The sequence below is a fragment of the Bos javanicus genome, chromosome 21, assembly GCF_032452875.1.
Source record: "Bos javanicus breed banteng chromosome 21, ARS-OSU_banteng_1.0, whole genome shotgun sequence".
NCBI classification, from domain to species: Eukaryota; Metazoa; Chordata; class Mammalia; order Artiodactyla; family Bovidae; genus Bos; species Bos javanicus.
The window spans coordinates 14,444,596-14,461,732 of record NC_083888.1 but is presented as its reverse complement, the minus strand read 5'-3'; the positions used below and the strand labels follow the sequence as shown (position 1 = coordinate 14,461,732).

Genomic DNA, 17,137 nt, shown 5'->3' with positions numbered 1-17,137 from the left:
CCCTCCAGCACCCAAAGACTTTCTTTCTCACTTCCTGATTTCTTGACTGCAGCTTCTTACATTTTGATTACATTTGCTTCAAAGTTGGGGCTCTGTTCTAGTTCAGAACAGATTCCTAGAGTTTCCTATCAACAAATCAATAGTCTTCAGGGCAGAAGGCAAAAATCAATCTCGCTTTCCTACATCTGTCTCTGTCTCAGTGACTCTGTCTGTTAGAGCACTTGGCCCAGAGAGAGGCAGCCTGGTGGCCATCTGTCGGTCTGTCCGTCCGTCTGGCAGTCCAGGCAGGCAGGACATGTACCCTCTCCCTGTGCCCTGCCCATGGCATCTGGAGGGTTGGCTGCGGGAGGGGCTGACAGGGGGCCCTGAGGGGACAGAGAGAGGCCACAGAAGCCTAGGGCAAGGCTCGTGTCCCAGAGGCCTTCATCAGTAGCTCCCGCAGACCTCAGGGAGGAACCCCCTGCCATCATCCCGGGCCATCAGTGCTGTCTCTGGGCCACCCGCAAAGTCATCAGTAGATGGGGCAGAGTTCCAAGAAGAGCAGCACAGATGATTAAGGGCTGATGGCCTTGATTTATGCATGAAGATAAAAAGGACTCAATCTGCATAGGCTAAGATAATGAGGATGGAGTTTTGGGGGAAGTTCTGATAACCGCCCGCATGCTAAGGCTTCATACACATCAGGGAGGGAGAGGGGAGGTGGATGATGGCTTGGAGAGAAGGTGCCCAAAGCCTGTTATTGCCATAGTTACCATCATCACCAGGGGCTGCTCCCCGCCGCCTTTGATGGAAAATGGAACGGAACACAGCCTGCTCTCTGGGCGTGGGCTGTGGTCATCGGTGTTCACTGACACAGATGCAATCTGCTCGGTCTTTCGTTCATCCAGAAAATAGTTCCCAAGTGCCCAGGCACTGAACAGGATGGAACAGTCCTTGGGGAAGCTGCATCTTAGTAGGGGGAGAGAGAACAAGAAACCGGAAAACCAGAAATGTCTGAGGCAGCTTCCATAATGAGGAGAGCCATGCAAACAATGAAACGTGGCAGGAAACAGTAAGGAACCTCAGACGGGCTGCTGGGTCACTCTAGGTGGGGTGGCCTGGGCTCCCTGTGAGGATAGGGCCCAGCCAGGTAAAGGCATAGGGTAAGAATGTCCTGGGAGCTCCCCTGGTGGCTCAGCAGTAAAGAATTCGCCTGCCAGTGCAGGGGACACAAGTTTGATCCCTGGGTTGAAAGATCCCCTGGAGAAGGGAATGGCAACCCACTCCAGTATTGTTTCCTGGAGAATCCCATGGACAGAGGAGCCTGGTGGGCTACAGTCCATAGGGTCACAAGGAGTCAGACATGACTTAGCAACTAAAACAACAACAGAATGTTATAGAAGAATCAGCAAGTGCAGAGACTAGGGGCTTGAATGGATTTGGTCTGTTCCAAGGGGAGAGAAGAGAATTGGGTATGGTTGGGGAGTCACTATGGCATGGGGGAGAGACAGGCAAGTAGGGGTGAGGTCCTGAAGATCATGTCTGTACCAGGATGAGAAAGAACCAAGCGCAGACAATCCAAGAACATCAAATAATACAAAAATACTGTGTTTTTCTTAAAATCTGACTTGTGCTATTTTCTTTGCAGAGCTCAGCCTCCCTGATTATGCTTTTCTCACCCGAATATTAAAATTAATTTGCATTCCTTTAGCACATACCAGCTGATTGATGTAGTCAATTGACCTAGAGGTCTGTTGATTGGCAAGCAAGAGGCAGCCTAAACTGGAAAATTGGCCATGCACATCTACATGGTGGATAAATGACATGCAATAGTTTAAAGCTGAGTTTAGATGAAACGAATAAGAACAAAACCAAACGAGATTGGAACTCCTAGGATCCTTTGGTCCTCCTAAGATGCCCTGAGTCTCTGAGAATCAGAAATAGCAGGTTTATGGTCCTGCTGCCTTTCAGATAGCTCTAAGAAGGTGTTGGGGAGGGAGGTAAAAATGTATGCCAATTACTCACCAGGAGCTACAAAATGTATTGATTTGATCAATGCTACTTACTGAGAAGTTGCGGGGCTGGTTAAAACACTGTCTCTCTCTAGGTTGGTGAGTTCTGAGGCCTCTGTTTAAACAACCTCCAGACCCTTCTTTGCCTGAAGAAGAGAAAATCCCCAGTTGACCTTGAGCCCTCTTTCCCACACCACCTGGGAAACACACAGAGGGCACATTGCTAACACGCACGTGTGTTTCTCAGCCCATCTGCCCTGTCTGTCAGTTGTTCTCACACCAGCTGGGGCTGTTTCCCATGAGGGTTCCCCGCTTAGCATGAGAGGTGTATGACTTACATGCCTCATCACTGTGAGTTTTTACGTGCCTGTGTGCCCCCAGTTATCTGTGGGCTCCTTGAGGGTAGGTAGAAATGAGGCTGTAAGCAGAGACTTCGGGGTACAGGGGAGGAAGTGGCACTGCAGTATTGTCACGGGGGATTCTGTTCACGCAGGGCCCAGCCTCGGGGCTGGTGCCCAGTGTCTGCGTTGACTGGCCCTGCTCCCCTGGCTAATGGTTCCCGCCCCTCTGCTCTGCTCCAGGGATGACTGCGATCCCGTGTGCCTGTCTGGGCATCTTCCTGGGCGGTCTCCTGGTGAAGAAGCTCAGCCTGTCTGCCCTTGGGGCCATTCGGATGGCCATGCTCGTCAACCTGGTGTCCACCGCTTGCTACGTCTCCTTCCTCTTCCTGGGCTGTGACACAGGCCCCGTGGCTGGGGTTACTGTTCCCTATGGAAACTCGTAAGTCTCAGAAAGGTCACACACACACACACATACACACACACCCGCCCCACCATCCCATGCCTGCCCAGGGATGCCAAGACCCTCTCTCCGGGGTAGGTTAATGGAGCCTGCTTCATCCCTAGTGACCCTGACCTGGAAGTTGATGATGCCTCTGCATCTTCCACCCAGTGTTGAAGGATATATGTGAACCTTCTGGGTGGAGAGGACAGAATTCCATTTAAAGGCTGTCTCCCAGGATGGCCAGGGGAGCACTGGGGAGACAGGCAGACGCTCACTCCCCAGAGGACTCAAGTGCCTATGTTTGGCATTTGATTTTAGGAATTAGGTGAAGATAGAAAATTAAAAATAGGTTTTATTTTAAAATTCAGCTTATAATACAAGAGAGAAGTATGCATGTGTGTTAGTAGCTCAGTCGTGTCTGACTCTGCAACCCCAAGGATTATAGCCCGCCAGGCTCCTCTGTCCATGGGGGTTCTCCAGGCAAGAATGCTGGAATGGGTTGCCATTTCCTTCTCCAGATCTTCCCAACCCAGGGGTCGAACCCAGGTCTGTTGCATTGCGGGTGAATTCTTACAGTCTGAGTCACCAAGGAAGTCCATAAAATAGAAGAGACTTCAACAGTTCCTTAAACAATAAGAAGCTATCCTTAGACTCACATAGTAATCTCAGGGTCCAACCCATGTTAAGTGTGGGGGGTGAGGAGGAGAGAAGGGAGGGAAGAAAGGAAGGAATTTAGCTCTTACAGGACATCTTATTTCCTATCTATTATCCCAAGACTTTGAACTGAAGCTGAATGAGTCCTGTCCTTAGAAGGCATTTTGGAGAGTCCTTATATATCCCGTTGGAGAAGGCAATGGCACCCCACTCCAGTACTCTTGCCTGGAAAATCCAGTACCAATGGCTGTTCCTTTTTCTACGTGAGCCTCTGCATCTCCCCGGGACTCCAGTCTGGAGCATCAGGGCTGCAGCATGGTTGGGCCACAGGATACCAGTTCCTCTCCACACAAGTCTCCTCCTCCAAGCAGGCCACCAGGCTTTCTCGTGACATTAAGTCAGACTGAGCCAGGCTTGTCTGCCACCCTGCGAGGTCAGACAGGCAGGATGGAAGCACACTGGCCAAGGCATCCTCTGTATATCCACACACAGTCCAAACACCAGCGTCCTTCCTTCCCTTTACCATGGCCACAGTGGCCACTGTGACCCCAGAGGGCAGGGGGCTGTCAATGGGGATCCAGAAGAAGACGACCTTTCTCTGATGGATTCCACCTGTCCTCTCTGTTCCAGCTCAACGCCTGGCTCGGCCCTGGACCCCTACTCGTCCTGCAATAAAAACTGTGAATGCCAAACCGATTCCTTCACTCCAGTGTGCGGGGCGGACGGCATCACCTACCTGTCTGCCTGCTTTGCTGGCTGCAACAGCACGGTATTGCTGATTTTCTGATGGGATGGGATGGGGCAGGGGAGCACAGACAGCCAGAGTAGCTTAAAACCCCAGGTCAGGGGTAAGAGTGGGCAACCACATGTGTCCTGTGGTTTGTGTCCCTGCCTTGTGAATTGTCTCAGCCTGTGCCTTGCTCTGGTGGAGAATTCTCCATCAGAAGGATGGGAGGCCTGCCAGGCCATCCAGCTGCTTCATGCTAAATCAAATAGGTTTCCAAAAGTGTCATTGAGCAATTTTAACAGAGAGTAAACATTCAAAGGAAGCTGTATGGATCCAGAGGAAAAGATTATGGTTCAAAGCTAGGAATATGATGACACCACAGGTAATGAGTTCCCCATCAACAGAAGTATGGAAAGAAAGGTTAGAACCATTTATCCGGGAAGACCTCTTCCGTACCTGAGACTATGCAACGCTAATTCAACATCTTCTGTACTCGATTTCCTTTGCCTTTATCTTCTCAGCTAGATGCCTCCCACCTTTTTCCATCTTGCCACTACCATTTCTTTTGGTTTGCTTTTTTGTTCTTGTATTTGTTTTGGGGGTTTTTCCTTCTCAACATGAATTATACAGTTGATTCTTAACCTGCATGCAACTTTCCACACTCTCTGCGTGAAAACCTGAGACTACGGGACTGGTCACCTAGTCCTGCTGATCCCACCTTGTACCTGCCCTTCTGCGCCCACACCCCGCTCTTTGCATCAGGTGGTCAAAATATTGGAGCTTCAGCATCAGTCCTTCTAATGAATATTTAGTGTTGATTGTTTGATCTCCTTGCTGTCCATAGCATGATGTATAAATATGTTTCCTAATATTGGACCATCCTTGCATTCTAGAATGAATTTCATTGTTTTGTTTTCAGCCATGCCACATGGCTGGCAGGATCTTAGTTCCCAGACTAGGGGCTGAACCCAGGCCCAGCAGTGAGACCACAGAGTCCTAACCACTGGACTGCCAGTTGTTCAGCTCCTAAGTAACACTGCATCGGACCCTTTCTGATCAGTTAGAAGATAATGTCTAGGCACTCTTTCCTCCACCATGCTCTTCAGCTGTGCTTCCTTTCAGGTTGGGTATTCCACTTTCCCCATACAACTTGTGTCTTTTCCTACTTCTTCCTCCAGTCTGACAACTCCTACTCACCCATCAGTACCCTACTCAAATGCCCCCTTCTCTGTGAAACCATCCCTGCCGTCCTTTATCTTTGAGCTTCTTGCCTCTGCAGTCTTGGTACCTGTCTCTCCTGGAGGCACCTTTCTCATTTCACTGCAGTGATCTGTTAAAAGGGTTTGTCATCTGCCCTGACCTGTGAGTTTCCTAAGTGAGCCCTGGCGCCCACAAGTGTTCTGTAAATGTCTGGAGATGCAGAGATGGAAAGAAAGACAAGATGGCTTGAGTGGCTGCTTTCAAGGAACTTAGAGTTGACATCATTTGTTTCTCCCCTTTACTTACTGTCTGTCTTTTGGGAGCAGCTATTTCTTTGAAGGAAGAAAACTGTATCATTTGTTTTCATTTCCAAAGACCTCATTTTTCCTTACATTTAACATTTAGATTCTTGGCCAGTTATTAACATTTTTCTATAGAGAAAATAAATCACCCTCAGGTGGAGGGGGCAAGGACCGATTTTTTTAAAGTAGACGATAAGGCAGTTCCTTAAGTAGGTAGAAATGAATTTTTAAAAAGAGATGGGACCTTGAGAATGGTTAAAATAAAAGTACAAGCTATTCTTTTTCATGACAACAATTTCATTAACACTTTAATATCTAAAAGCTATATTATAAATCAAGTTTGGTTACTGTGCTGTGATGAGAATGACATTGACTCAGTATAGGCTTGTGTCCTGAGACCAAAGCAGTCTGTTCCAGAGCATTCTCTGACCAAAAAAAGGTCTAAAAAATGTGTGTCTCCTGTTCTTCCCAGGACGAGGGGCTTATTGAATAAGAGCTTAATCAGGCCCGGGTTTGCTTCTGGCTGCTGAAGCAGCAAGCTGTGGAATGCAATTATCAACAGAGGGCAAGCGTCTCCGATTCCCTCTGGACATATATCGTTTATTTCCCAGACACCTGCCTCTTCTTGACAGTATGAGAGGCCTCATATTGTCTGCTGGGGGGCAGGCAATGCAGAGAGGTGATACCCCCCTGCAATGACCAGGCAGAGAATGAGAAAGTCCCAGGGCTAGGGTGGGAGTCACACTCCCCCCACAGAGGCAGGTCTCTGGATGCCTTGTCTTCCAGTGGGTGGACGAGGGCTTTCGGGTCACAGAGCTATGCGTACCCTGGAAAGGGGCTTTTGTGACAGTTCAGCCCTAAAAATAACCACAACCCTGAAACTTGCAACACTGGCAAGCTCCTCTGAGAGCCTGTGTGGGCCAGGTGACAGGGCCTTTCACAGGTCACTCGTGGTCCCAGATCAGAGGAATCTCAGGCTGTCAACCAAAAAGGAGCAAAAAGCAATTTCAAAATACTTTCAAGAATTCTGAGAAAATGCCAAAAGGGTGGATTATATTCCTGGGATGTTTACTCCCTCTTCCTCGCCCCTTCTTGTCTGCAAGCTCCCTCCGAAAACTCTTCCTCAAGCTAGAGGTTTCTTCATCCCTCTTTCCCCCTTTCGTATTTTTTCCACCTGCATCCGCTGGAGTCCTCTCCCAGTGTGGGCACAGCCATTCCGTCACCTGTACCCCCAGTCCCGTGTGTATTGTCTCACTTATCCTCACAACAACCTTGGAAGGAGGTGTTATCCCCTGATTACAGAGGAATCCTTGCCCGAGGTCACATAGACCGTGGTGGCGCCGGCATTGAAACGCAGGGTCTGCTGCACGGCAGTCTCACTGTCTTCCCTCGCCCTCTGACTTCTCTCTTTAGTATGCCTGCCTTTTCCGCCAGTTCAAAGGAGCTTTCCACGTGTGCGCCCCTCAGTCGGGGTTCTGCCTTCACAATCTGACCCTGCTGCCTCTCCAACCTCAGCCTCCCCACTCCATCCCACTCTTGAAGAACCGCTGACGCAGTCAGGCTTCTTGGGGTGCCCCCTGCGTTCCCAGCTCTCTTTCACCTCTGGACCTCTGTGCATGCTATTTATCAGGGCAGGTCTTCCCCTAAGCCCTTGACAGTCCTTAACACATCCTTATCCACAGCTGAGAAGCCTCCTCGCACCTCCTCCCTGCTTCCGAGGCTGCACTGACCACCCCGCTCCCCGCCCCCGGCCAGTCCCCTCAGAAGCCTCAACACCTGCTCTCCCAGCAGGGTGGCCCCCCTCCACCAGACCGCACGGCCCATGTTCACCTGCATCTCCATCACTTGCCCATCACTAGGCACCCACATCCATAGATGAGGTTCTGCTGTGGACCCTTGCACTCCCAGTGTTAGCCACAGCTCTGATAAAGGCCCTGGGCTTCCTGCATGCCTGGCTGGAGACTGTGCCAACCTCAGCATGCCCCAGAGAAACTCAGGTGTTAATACTACAACTGGCAGGCAGGTAGGCTGGCCACTGTAGATTTCAATACCGAATACCTCATCTGTGCTTGTCTTTCCCCACTTGACAGCTTCCATCCAGGCTTGTGAAAATCCCCCCTAACTCGATTAGACGTGAATAAATCACCGACGAAATCATTCTGATTGTTAGGAGATCTGGTTCTGTTAGTGGTTTCCTGATATGAGACTTTCCTTCCTGCCCTGGTTTGAGGTTTTGTTTTTTATTGTCTGATCTCATTTCTCCTTGAGTGATAGCAATGGAAGTTTCCAGAATTGCATTTAATATACAATTTCTAATTCTCATTGCACGTGCCCAGGAGGGGTGACGGAAAAGATGGCAACTTAATTTTCTAAGCTTCCTTTGGCAGGAATATATTGTCCAGATTGTTTCTGTCCCTTTCACTCTCAGAAGTAATTATTCCAACAGAAAGCATGTTGGGAGCTGCTGATTGACTGCTGGAAGTTGTATCCTTCTGATGTACTGAATAATTGACTTAGAAAAAGGTTTCTGTCAGCCACCAGTGGAATGTTCAAAGGCAGTACAAGTCCGGCACAGCAGCTTGTGGAGGGCTAAGGATAGACGACTCATCTGTGCCCCGCTCCAGGCCACAGGGATTTATTGAGCACTGGTTTGAATGGAGCTCAAGTAGGTGCTATGGCAGGGAGGGGATGTGGCTACCCATTTTGGATGCGTGCAGGGGGCTCCTTGTTCAGGACAGCGGGTCTCAGGGCTGGCCTTCATCCATGGGGAACGCGTAGGTGTTTGCCTGGAGGATAGGATGGGAGGGCACCTGAGTATGGCATGAATATGAGCACAGGATGGTGGGGAGGCTTGAACCTGGTGACATGGGCAAAGCTTTGGTTTGGAGTCAGGAAAGAGGAGAATCTAGAGGGAGGAGCCTGTATCCGTCTGAGCTGCAGCTCCATCCTTCCCCTCCTCTCTGCCCACACCTCCCCCTCGGATGCCAGAGCAGAGAGTGAGCCTGGTGCTCCCCAAAGTGCAACCCTTTCCCTGCCCCTCAGCAGGAGATCATTAAGGCTCTGACGGGATGCAGGTCACCGCGGTGAAGCGTGGATGGAGGTCTCGCTTTCATCACAGAGTTTTTCCTCCGTGGCCGTTATCCTTCAGCCAGTGACCCTGCCAGGGAACAAGCAAGTGCGTTTCTTCTTGCCGTGTTTCAATTTCCCATTTGCCTAGAGGCACATGGGTTGCTTGCTGATGCTCTTTGCAACAGGCTCTGAGGTCTTCACCTGGAAATACCGGCTGGGGTTGGGCCAGTGAGGTGAAGAGATTCTAAGTTGCAAAAAGACAGTAATAAATGACAGGAGAAGATCTGAGGAACTTCGCTGAATCATAAAAAGATCCCGTGAAAGTCTAGGACACATGGGAGTGTGTTATCATTCAAAGGAAGATTTCCCAGCTGTTGTACCGTCCCTGGCCTCTGCCACCTCAGGCATCAGGCAGAAGCAGGGCCGGACGCTGCGTGTGTCAGCACTCGCCCTGGCTGGCCCCCTTCTGAACTACAGGACTCAGGTCCTACCTTTCATAGAAATTGCCGTTACTTCCTGGCTGTTGTTGTTTAGTCACTAAGTCCTGTTCGACTCTTTGAGACCCCATGGACTGTAGCCCGCCAGGCTCCTCTGTCCATGGGGTTTCCCAGGCAAGAATGCTGGAGTGGGTTGTCATGCCCTCCTCTGGGGATCTTCCCAACCCAGGGATCGAATCTACGTCTCCTGTGTTGGCAGGTGGATTCTTTACCACTGAGCCACCAGCGAAGCCCTTTTTTCCTGGTAACTGAATACATTTCAGAAAGAAAACCAACATCAGTATTTCAGGACGTTGAGAAAGAAACATTCAAGTTTTCACAGCCTCAAAATACAAAGAACATCATCACCCCCTTGTCTGTCCCCTTAGTGAAGTCAGTGAAGTTGCTCAGTCGTGTCTGACTCTTCGCAATCCCACTGACTGTAGCCTACCAGGCTCCTCCATCCATGGAATTTTCCAGGCAAGAGTACTGGAGTGGGTTGCCATTTTAGAAATGTCATTTTCAACCTAGAGATTAGTTTTACTTGTGCAATTAGTAGAATTGATCCCTCAGTATTGAATACAGAGGGAAAAAGCCCAAACAAAAACAACTTTATTTGCCAGATACTTCAGAAACACTACCGAGGAATATTTTGTACGTGTAATATGAGCTGTCAAAATAGCATGCTAATGATTTCCTCCATCAATGGGAAAATGAATCCTAGCTTCAAGAGAGTCATTTTTCTATTTTTATGGTCTCCAGCTTTATTGTAATTATTTATCTCCATCATTGCATGTGAATAGAAACATTTCTCAATTTAAATTAATGGCTGGATGTAGAACAAGAGTAGAATTTTCAGTGACTGTGCTCTTCTTCTTCTGTTGATTTCTTCTTCTGGAGTTTTTAAATTTTTTTGAATAGATGGTACATTTGTGTGGCTCAAGAACCAGGAAGTATAAACAGGAGGGAGTACGAACTCCTCCTCTCCATTACTCTCTCCTGTTCACCTGCTGTTTGGTCCACGACTCTGCCCAGTAGGTAATTACTACTATTAGTTTCTTGTATATGCTCCTGGGTTTTCATGCACATTCCAGGTATTATTCTGTAGCTGTTTGTTTACTGTTTGTCATCATTTTTGCCATTTTAATCGGAGGATAATTGCTTTACAATGTTATATTAGTCTCTGCTGCACAATAGCGTGAGTCACTTATATATGTACATATATCCCCTCCCGTTCACCCCCACCCCACCCTCCAGGCATCACAGAGCACCGAGCTGAGCTCCCTGTGCTATGCAGCAAGTTCTCCCTAGCTATCTGTTTTACACACAGTAATGTATATGTGTCAATGCTACTTTCTCAATAGCTTGTTTATCTTTAATTGAAGTATAGATGATTTATAGTGTGTTTATTTTCAGTAAAGTGTACAGAAAAAGTACACAGAAAACGTGTACCTATATTTAGTTCTCTATGCTGAACAGTGGGAGAAGGCAATGGCACCCCATTCCAGTACTCTTGCCTGGAAAATCCCATGGATGGATGAGCCTGGTAGGCTGTAGTCCATGGGGTTGCTAAGAGTTGGACACAACTGAGCGACTTCACTTTCACTTTTCACTTTATGCATTGGAGAAGGAAATGGCAACCCACTCCAGCGTTCTTGCTTGGAGAATCCCAGGGATGGGGGAGCCTGGTGGGCTGCCGTCTATGGGGTCGCACAGAGTCGGACACGACTGAAGTGACTTAGCAGCAGCATGCTGAACAGTAGGTCCTTGTTGGTTATATGTTTTGTACTGTAGCTTGCTACTTGTGTTTTTTGTTATTAATAGTTTATCGTGGACTTTTTTCATGTTAGTGTGTAAGGAGCATGCTGATACCTTTTTGCAGCTGCATAATCTTCCATTGTGTGAGTCTACTGGAGTGTATCTAACCAACCCCTATTGATGGGCATTCAGGTGGATGCAAAACTTTAGTTCCTGCAGGCACTGTTGTGACTGGAGTTGGACTTATGTCATTCTATGCCCGGGCAAGTCTGCCTGTAGGATAAATTCTCGTAGAATTTCCGAGCTAATCCCACCCTGTCCGCCAGGTCACCACCACTGCTTCCAATTCTTGTCAGGCCAGCTCCTCTGTGTGCAATGGAGCCATCTAATTATCAACGAGATCTCTCGGTAGGAAAGCCCGGTCCTGCCACCCACACATGGTACCAGGCAGAGACTCCAACTCTCACATCATTTCTCCCCCAGAGAATGGCAGACTGGGAAGACATTCCTTTGCCATGCGGATGGAAAACCAGACATTTGCCAGGTCAGGAATGGTAAACTCCTTTCCTGGAGCCTAATGTGCTTTCTTCATAGTTAAATATATTGGGGGCTGCCAAGGACAGCACTAGGGGGGCTGCCACTTTATGCAGGACGTGGTCATCGGCAGGCAGTTGCCAAGGTCCACCTGCATTCTGGACTGTTGTATACACACAGGGTGAGAATCAGATCCCCACCAACGAGCCTCTCCTTCCCTCATACCCAGGTTGCTGCTGTTCAGTCGCTCAGTCATGTCCGACTCTTTGCGACGCCATGGACTGCAGCACACCAGGCTTCCCAGTCCTCCTCTGTCTCCTGGAGTTTGCTCAGACTCCTGTGCACTGAGCCCATGCTGCCCAGGTTGTCTCTGTATTTTCAGGCTTTCCAGTGATCGGGGCTCTCGCAGGTCTCAGTTAACTTGCGTGCCCAGTCAATATCAGCAAAGGCCTGTCCTACTCCTCCCTGCTCGCTTGGGATCGTAGGGTGAAGCCCCAGTGCTGGAAAGTCCTCTCTTCCAATCATGCGCCCCGTGATAATTATTTCCACCACACTGGGACATCAGGAGGGAAGATTCTAGATCAGTCTGCCGTCTCTTGTATCACCTGGGCCCAAATAAAGGACCTTTTCCATCCCTTGCCTTCGGACTTATGCTTAGCATTTACCCTTGGATTCTCTGTGGGCAGGGTCCTAGGAATGTTCCAGCCTGTACCCTAGGCCTCCGGACCACCTGCGTTTTCTGTTCATCCTGTCGAACTGACTCTTGTAACCAAGAGGGAAACCCATCCAAGTTCCCACTCAGATCACTAGCACTTACCTCCTCCCCAGCCTCTTTCACAGCTCATCTCAAATAGGTTTAATCTGAATAAATGAGTACAGAGTTGCCTAGGTCCTTTGGGAGGGACCCATCCATTTTCAGGGGGCTTCCCAGGTGGCCAGTGGATAAAGAATCCACCTGCAATGCAGGAGACATGGGTTTGATCCCTGGGTCAGGAAGATCCTCTGGAGGAGGGCATGGCAAGCCACTCTAGTTTTCTTGCCTGGAGAATCCTATGGATAGAGGAGCCCGGGCCACAGTCCATAGAGTCACAAAGAGTCGGACAGGAATGGAGCAACTGAGCATGCATGCACATCCATTTCCAGCATCTCTCCTTGGCACCAGGGCAAGCCAGTATCGCCACTGATCACGGGCCCATTCTCCCCTCTCCTAGCACCTATAGCCCAACAGGGGCCTCATTTCTGTCCAGCCACCCAGCCTGCCCTGGGTCCATTCTTGTCCCATTCTCCCTGGCTCTGTGCTCTCACCCCTCCCCATGCCTTGGCTGCACATCCCGGGATGGCTCGGCCCCGCCGTTCACTCACACCATTCATGGGATTGTGCCTTCCTGGACAAGTTTGCCTTACCTGGACCATATGGACTGGGTAGTCACTGACATAAAAGCGTCTTATTTCTGTACCATTCCAATAGGGCCACGATCGTGGCCCGATCAAGGGAAGACCCTCTTCAGAAGGGGATTTTCCCATCTCAGAGCAGAGGCAGTCCAGGCAGTTTCCTCTTATGGTAAATGGAATACAGCTGAGCCATAGCCCAGGTGCAGAGCAGAAATCTAAGACTGGGTGTAGGTTCCAATTACAAAGTACTCATTAAACTAAACAGAGCTCACCAGTCACGCAGTTCATTCAAAGGGTACTGATCACCTCACAGTCCTAAAGGCTACAAGAGTCAGAACTCAGTTCCCGGGGTCTGAGTTCTAAGCCAGCTCCTCATGGATGGGCCAGTTTCCTGTTTCTACCTGAGCACTCTCTGAGTCCACATGGTTCTAAGGACCCCAGTCCCAAATCGCTTTTTCCTCACAGGCTACAGGAGGGACCAAAGAGAAAAGGATGGGGTGGTTTGAACTAGGGCAGGGTTTGAGAGATGTTTTGTCTTTGTTGTTTAGTTGTTTAGGATGTGGTAAAACGAACGGACCTTGAGGGTTCATTCATTCATTCAGTACTGTCCTCTCGAGCTAGGGATAAGTCAGGAATCAAAACCACAGTGGTTTCTGTCCTTATTAGCCTTATGGTGACGAGGAGGCTTTGACATAGGAGTACGGGGGAGGTCGAGAATTTACCATCACATTTCTATAGAGTTTGTCATTTCTAAGATAAGAGATGTGGAAGGAAAGGACATGGGGGCTGGGAGCGTATATATCTGTCAGGGTTTGGTCAGGAAAACAGCACCCACACGTCTTTTGGAAGTACAGGGTTTAGTATAGGAAATAGAACTTATGTAGCGTGGCGGAGTTGGGGAATTGGGATCTGGAAGAAGTGAGATGAAGGACTGGAGAAAAGTCACCACACCCCCAGAAGTATCAGTTCAGGTGGGCAGGCTGAGGCTTATGGGAAATTCCCCAGAAGCTGTGCCCAGCAGGCTGCTCAGTGAGATGAAGGGGGCACTCAGGGACGTCAGCAAGACTGCATCCAGGTCAGTAGAGGTGGGCACAGGGCCTCTGTTGTCAGCAGGGTGGTCAGAAAAGAAGGTGGGTGCACACAGCGATGGTAGGGCCAACCGGCTCCTCCTGGGCACCTCCGCATTTGTCTGTCCCCAGGTCTGACCATCTGACCCCTGCCTCACTTACGAATCTCTTCTGTGTTTCCTCTGGTCCAGCTCTCGTCGTGCAGGGACGGGAATCCTAAGGAGATGGTTCCCCGCCCTGGACCGTAGAGTAGTGCCAAGATGCCAGCACAGAATCCCCTACAGGGCGCTCATCCTGGAGTTGGTTTTGATGTCTCAGCATGTTCAGAGGCTTAGGAAGGGGCATCCCAGGTGGGTCTGGGACGGGTGTGAGTTAGAGATGAAATTTAGGAGAGTCATCAGAAACCATCTGCATGCATGCTCAGTTGCTCAGTCATGTCTGACTCCGCGTGACCCCATGGCCTGTAGCCTGCCAGGCTCCTCTGTCCATGGGATTCTCCAGGCAATAACACTGGAGTGGGTTGTCATGCCCTCTTCCAGGGGATCTTCCCTGGCCCAGGGATTGAACCCGTGTCTCTTAACGTCTCCTGCATTGGCAGACAGGTTCTTTATCACTAGCGCCACCTGGGGAGCTCCATCAGAAAGCACATGGATGTAACACAATCTAGGGAAAAGTGCAGGGTGAGAAGGGAAGAGAATCTGGACCAGAGCCCCAAGGAGCTCTGGCATTTTCGAGTAGGAGAGGGGGCAGGTGCCAGCAAGGAAAATGCAAAAGGGAAGAAGGAAACCAGAGAGTGAGCCGTGGAAGCCATGAAGGCAGTGGGTCACAGGCACGCACTCAAGGGGCTCCAAGGAGAGAAAAGTGGATGGAGGGGTCGTCTGTGGAGGTCACTGGTGAGCTTAGCTGATCTGATCGCTGCATGTAGGAATCTAAGCCAGGTGGAGTGAGTCAAGAGCATGGAGGTAGTGAGCATGAACAGCTGGAAAAGTTTAGCTTCAGCATTCAGGGTGTGGGAAGAGGAAGGATCAGTTTCCTCTCCTCAGAAGAGAGGGAAGTGGCATTTTCATTTTAAGTTGAGGAGAAGCCCTTGTTTGTTATTCAGTCAGTAAATCATGTCTGACTCTTTGCAACCCCATGGACTGTAGCATACCAAGCTTCCCTGTCCTCTATCTCCCAGAGTTTGTTCAAACTCATGTCCATTGAGTCTGTGATGCCATCCAACCATCTCATCCTCTGTTGCCCCTTCTCCTCCTGCGCTCACTCTTTCCCAGCATCAGGGGTTCTTCCAGTGAATCGGCTCTTTCAGGGAGAAGCCCTGTTTCCTGATAAAAGTAGAGGAAGATCTGTTCCCATTCGCATCCTAAAACCACCTGCTGAGTTTCCTCTATTGCGTCTCAGCACTGTTATAAGACAGTGCTCGATAGATCACAGAAACGACGCGTTCTTATCCCAGGAGCTTAAGGTCTCCTCCAGAAGAATAGCAAGGGTCTCTGCCATGGGGTGAGGAGTGTGTCCCCGTGGAGGGAAGTGCCAGCTCAGATGGGGGCAACTGGGGAGGCCTTGCAACCAAATGAAATGTCAGTACTGGGTTTTGAAGATCTGTGATTTCTCTGGGCAGAGATGTGTGCAAAGAGACAGAGGGGCTGAGCCTCAGCACCTTTCACCACAGGAGATGCCCTTGGGTGCTGTAATGGGGCCATTTATACAAAAGCACCTGCTGTCGGAAGATGGCTTAGGAAGAGGGGTCCAGCCCCACCCTGTGTCTCCCCCTCCTTCCCACGGGTAAAAGCTTCTTGTGGGGCACAGTCATACAGGATGGAGCCCCAGTCTGTTACGTCTGGCAGGGAAAGAAAGGGAGAGGGAGGAGGAGAGGTGCAAGGATGGGAGACGGGCTGAGGAGGGGGCACGTAAAAACCAAAGAGGATTTGTTTGACCCTCAGGAGGATTTACCCCAGCATGTGCTCTGAGAGCCAAGCAGCCCTGGAAAGAAAGGCAATGAATCATTTATGATTGTTTTCATTTTGTATTCATTAAAGACCTCTGCACTATTATTATCAAACCTTAATTGGCTTGGCTGTTAGCTAGCGCTGCCTTTCCCTGCACCCTTGTTTCTCCCTTCACCATCAGAAATTCCTCTGGAGCATGAGCCAGGACCATGCTGGGGAGCCAGGGCAGCTGGGCAAGAATCCACCCGAAGATCAAATGGAATGCAGCTGCTTGGCTCTCTCCTCTCTGATCATATATTAATAAATGTATCTCGCTGGTCTCCAGCTCACTCCCCACCATCCGCTCTCAGCTCCCTGCCATCTCTGCACCCTCTTTGCTCTCTCAGCCACTCGAGAAGTCTCCCGTTAGCCAGCCCCCTCTCATGGCCCCACGAGCCCAGCAGCTTCACGCATGACAGCACACATGCTTTGTTCCAGGTGCCATGGTGGGCAGTGAACCAGCAACCATATGCAGGTTACCTGATTTACTTCTTTCAATACACTTCAGTGTAATTATAACTGCACAAAAGAGAGGACAAATTGGCAAGTGATTACATTGTTAATTTGCCAGTGTTTTATCACATTGTGGAAGCACGATTTCCTCTCTAATTGTGTGGGGGTTGGGCAACGCGTTTGTCTACAGTGTGGGCTTATCGAGGAATTCTGGGGCATAGAAATGAAATACACAGGAGACGGGGAAATCAGCTCTTCTCCCCATAAATATTCCTTTATTTTGCATGTGTCTTGCAGCCTCCTTCAGAAAAGCTAATTCGTTGATTCAGGCCTAATTATTGAAATGCTCCAGAATGCATAATCAGGCTGTGACAGACCCAGCTGATGGATGGCTTTAGATCTGGAGAAGGGAGATAGCCCCAGTTAACAGGGCTGACTGCTTCCCTTCCAGAATCTCACTGGCTGTGCATGCCTCATGACCATCCCACCTGAGAATGCGACCGTGATTCCTGGAAAATGCCCCAGTCCTGGGTGTCAAGAGGCCTTCCTCACCTTCCTGTGTGTGATGTGTGTCTGTAGCATGATCGGGGCCATGGCTCAGACGCCTTCGGTCATCATCCTCATCAGGTAAGCATAGCCCCAGGGACCGGAGAGCCAGCCGCCCCGCCCCACCTCCCTCCCTGCTGTGTGTCTGCAGTTCTCCCAGAAATCAGAGCTCTGGGGACTGTATGAGTCTTGCAAGCCAG

At 49.7% G+C, this 17,137-nt stretch overlaps 1 protein-coding gene across 2 annotated transcripts in view; it reads left to right on the top strand.

Annotated features, from left to right (window-relative positions):
- SLCO3A1 (solute carrier organic anion transporter family member 3A1) overlaps positions 1-17,137 on the top strand; it is a 375,521-nt gene that overhangs the window by 331,533 nt on the left and 26,851 nt on the right. For both annotated transcript variants that reach the window (XM_061394315.1, XM_061394314.1), the window contains exons 6-8: positions 2,573-2,771; positions 4,059-4,197; positions 16,843-17,018. In XM_061394315.1, the coding sequence (XP_061250299.1) occupies positions 2,573-2,771; positions 4,059-4,197; positions 16,843-17,018 (514 nt within the window). The remainder of the gene's footprint in view (positions 1-2,572; positions 2,772-4,058; positions 4,198-16,842; positions 17,019-17,137) is intronic.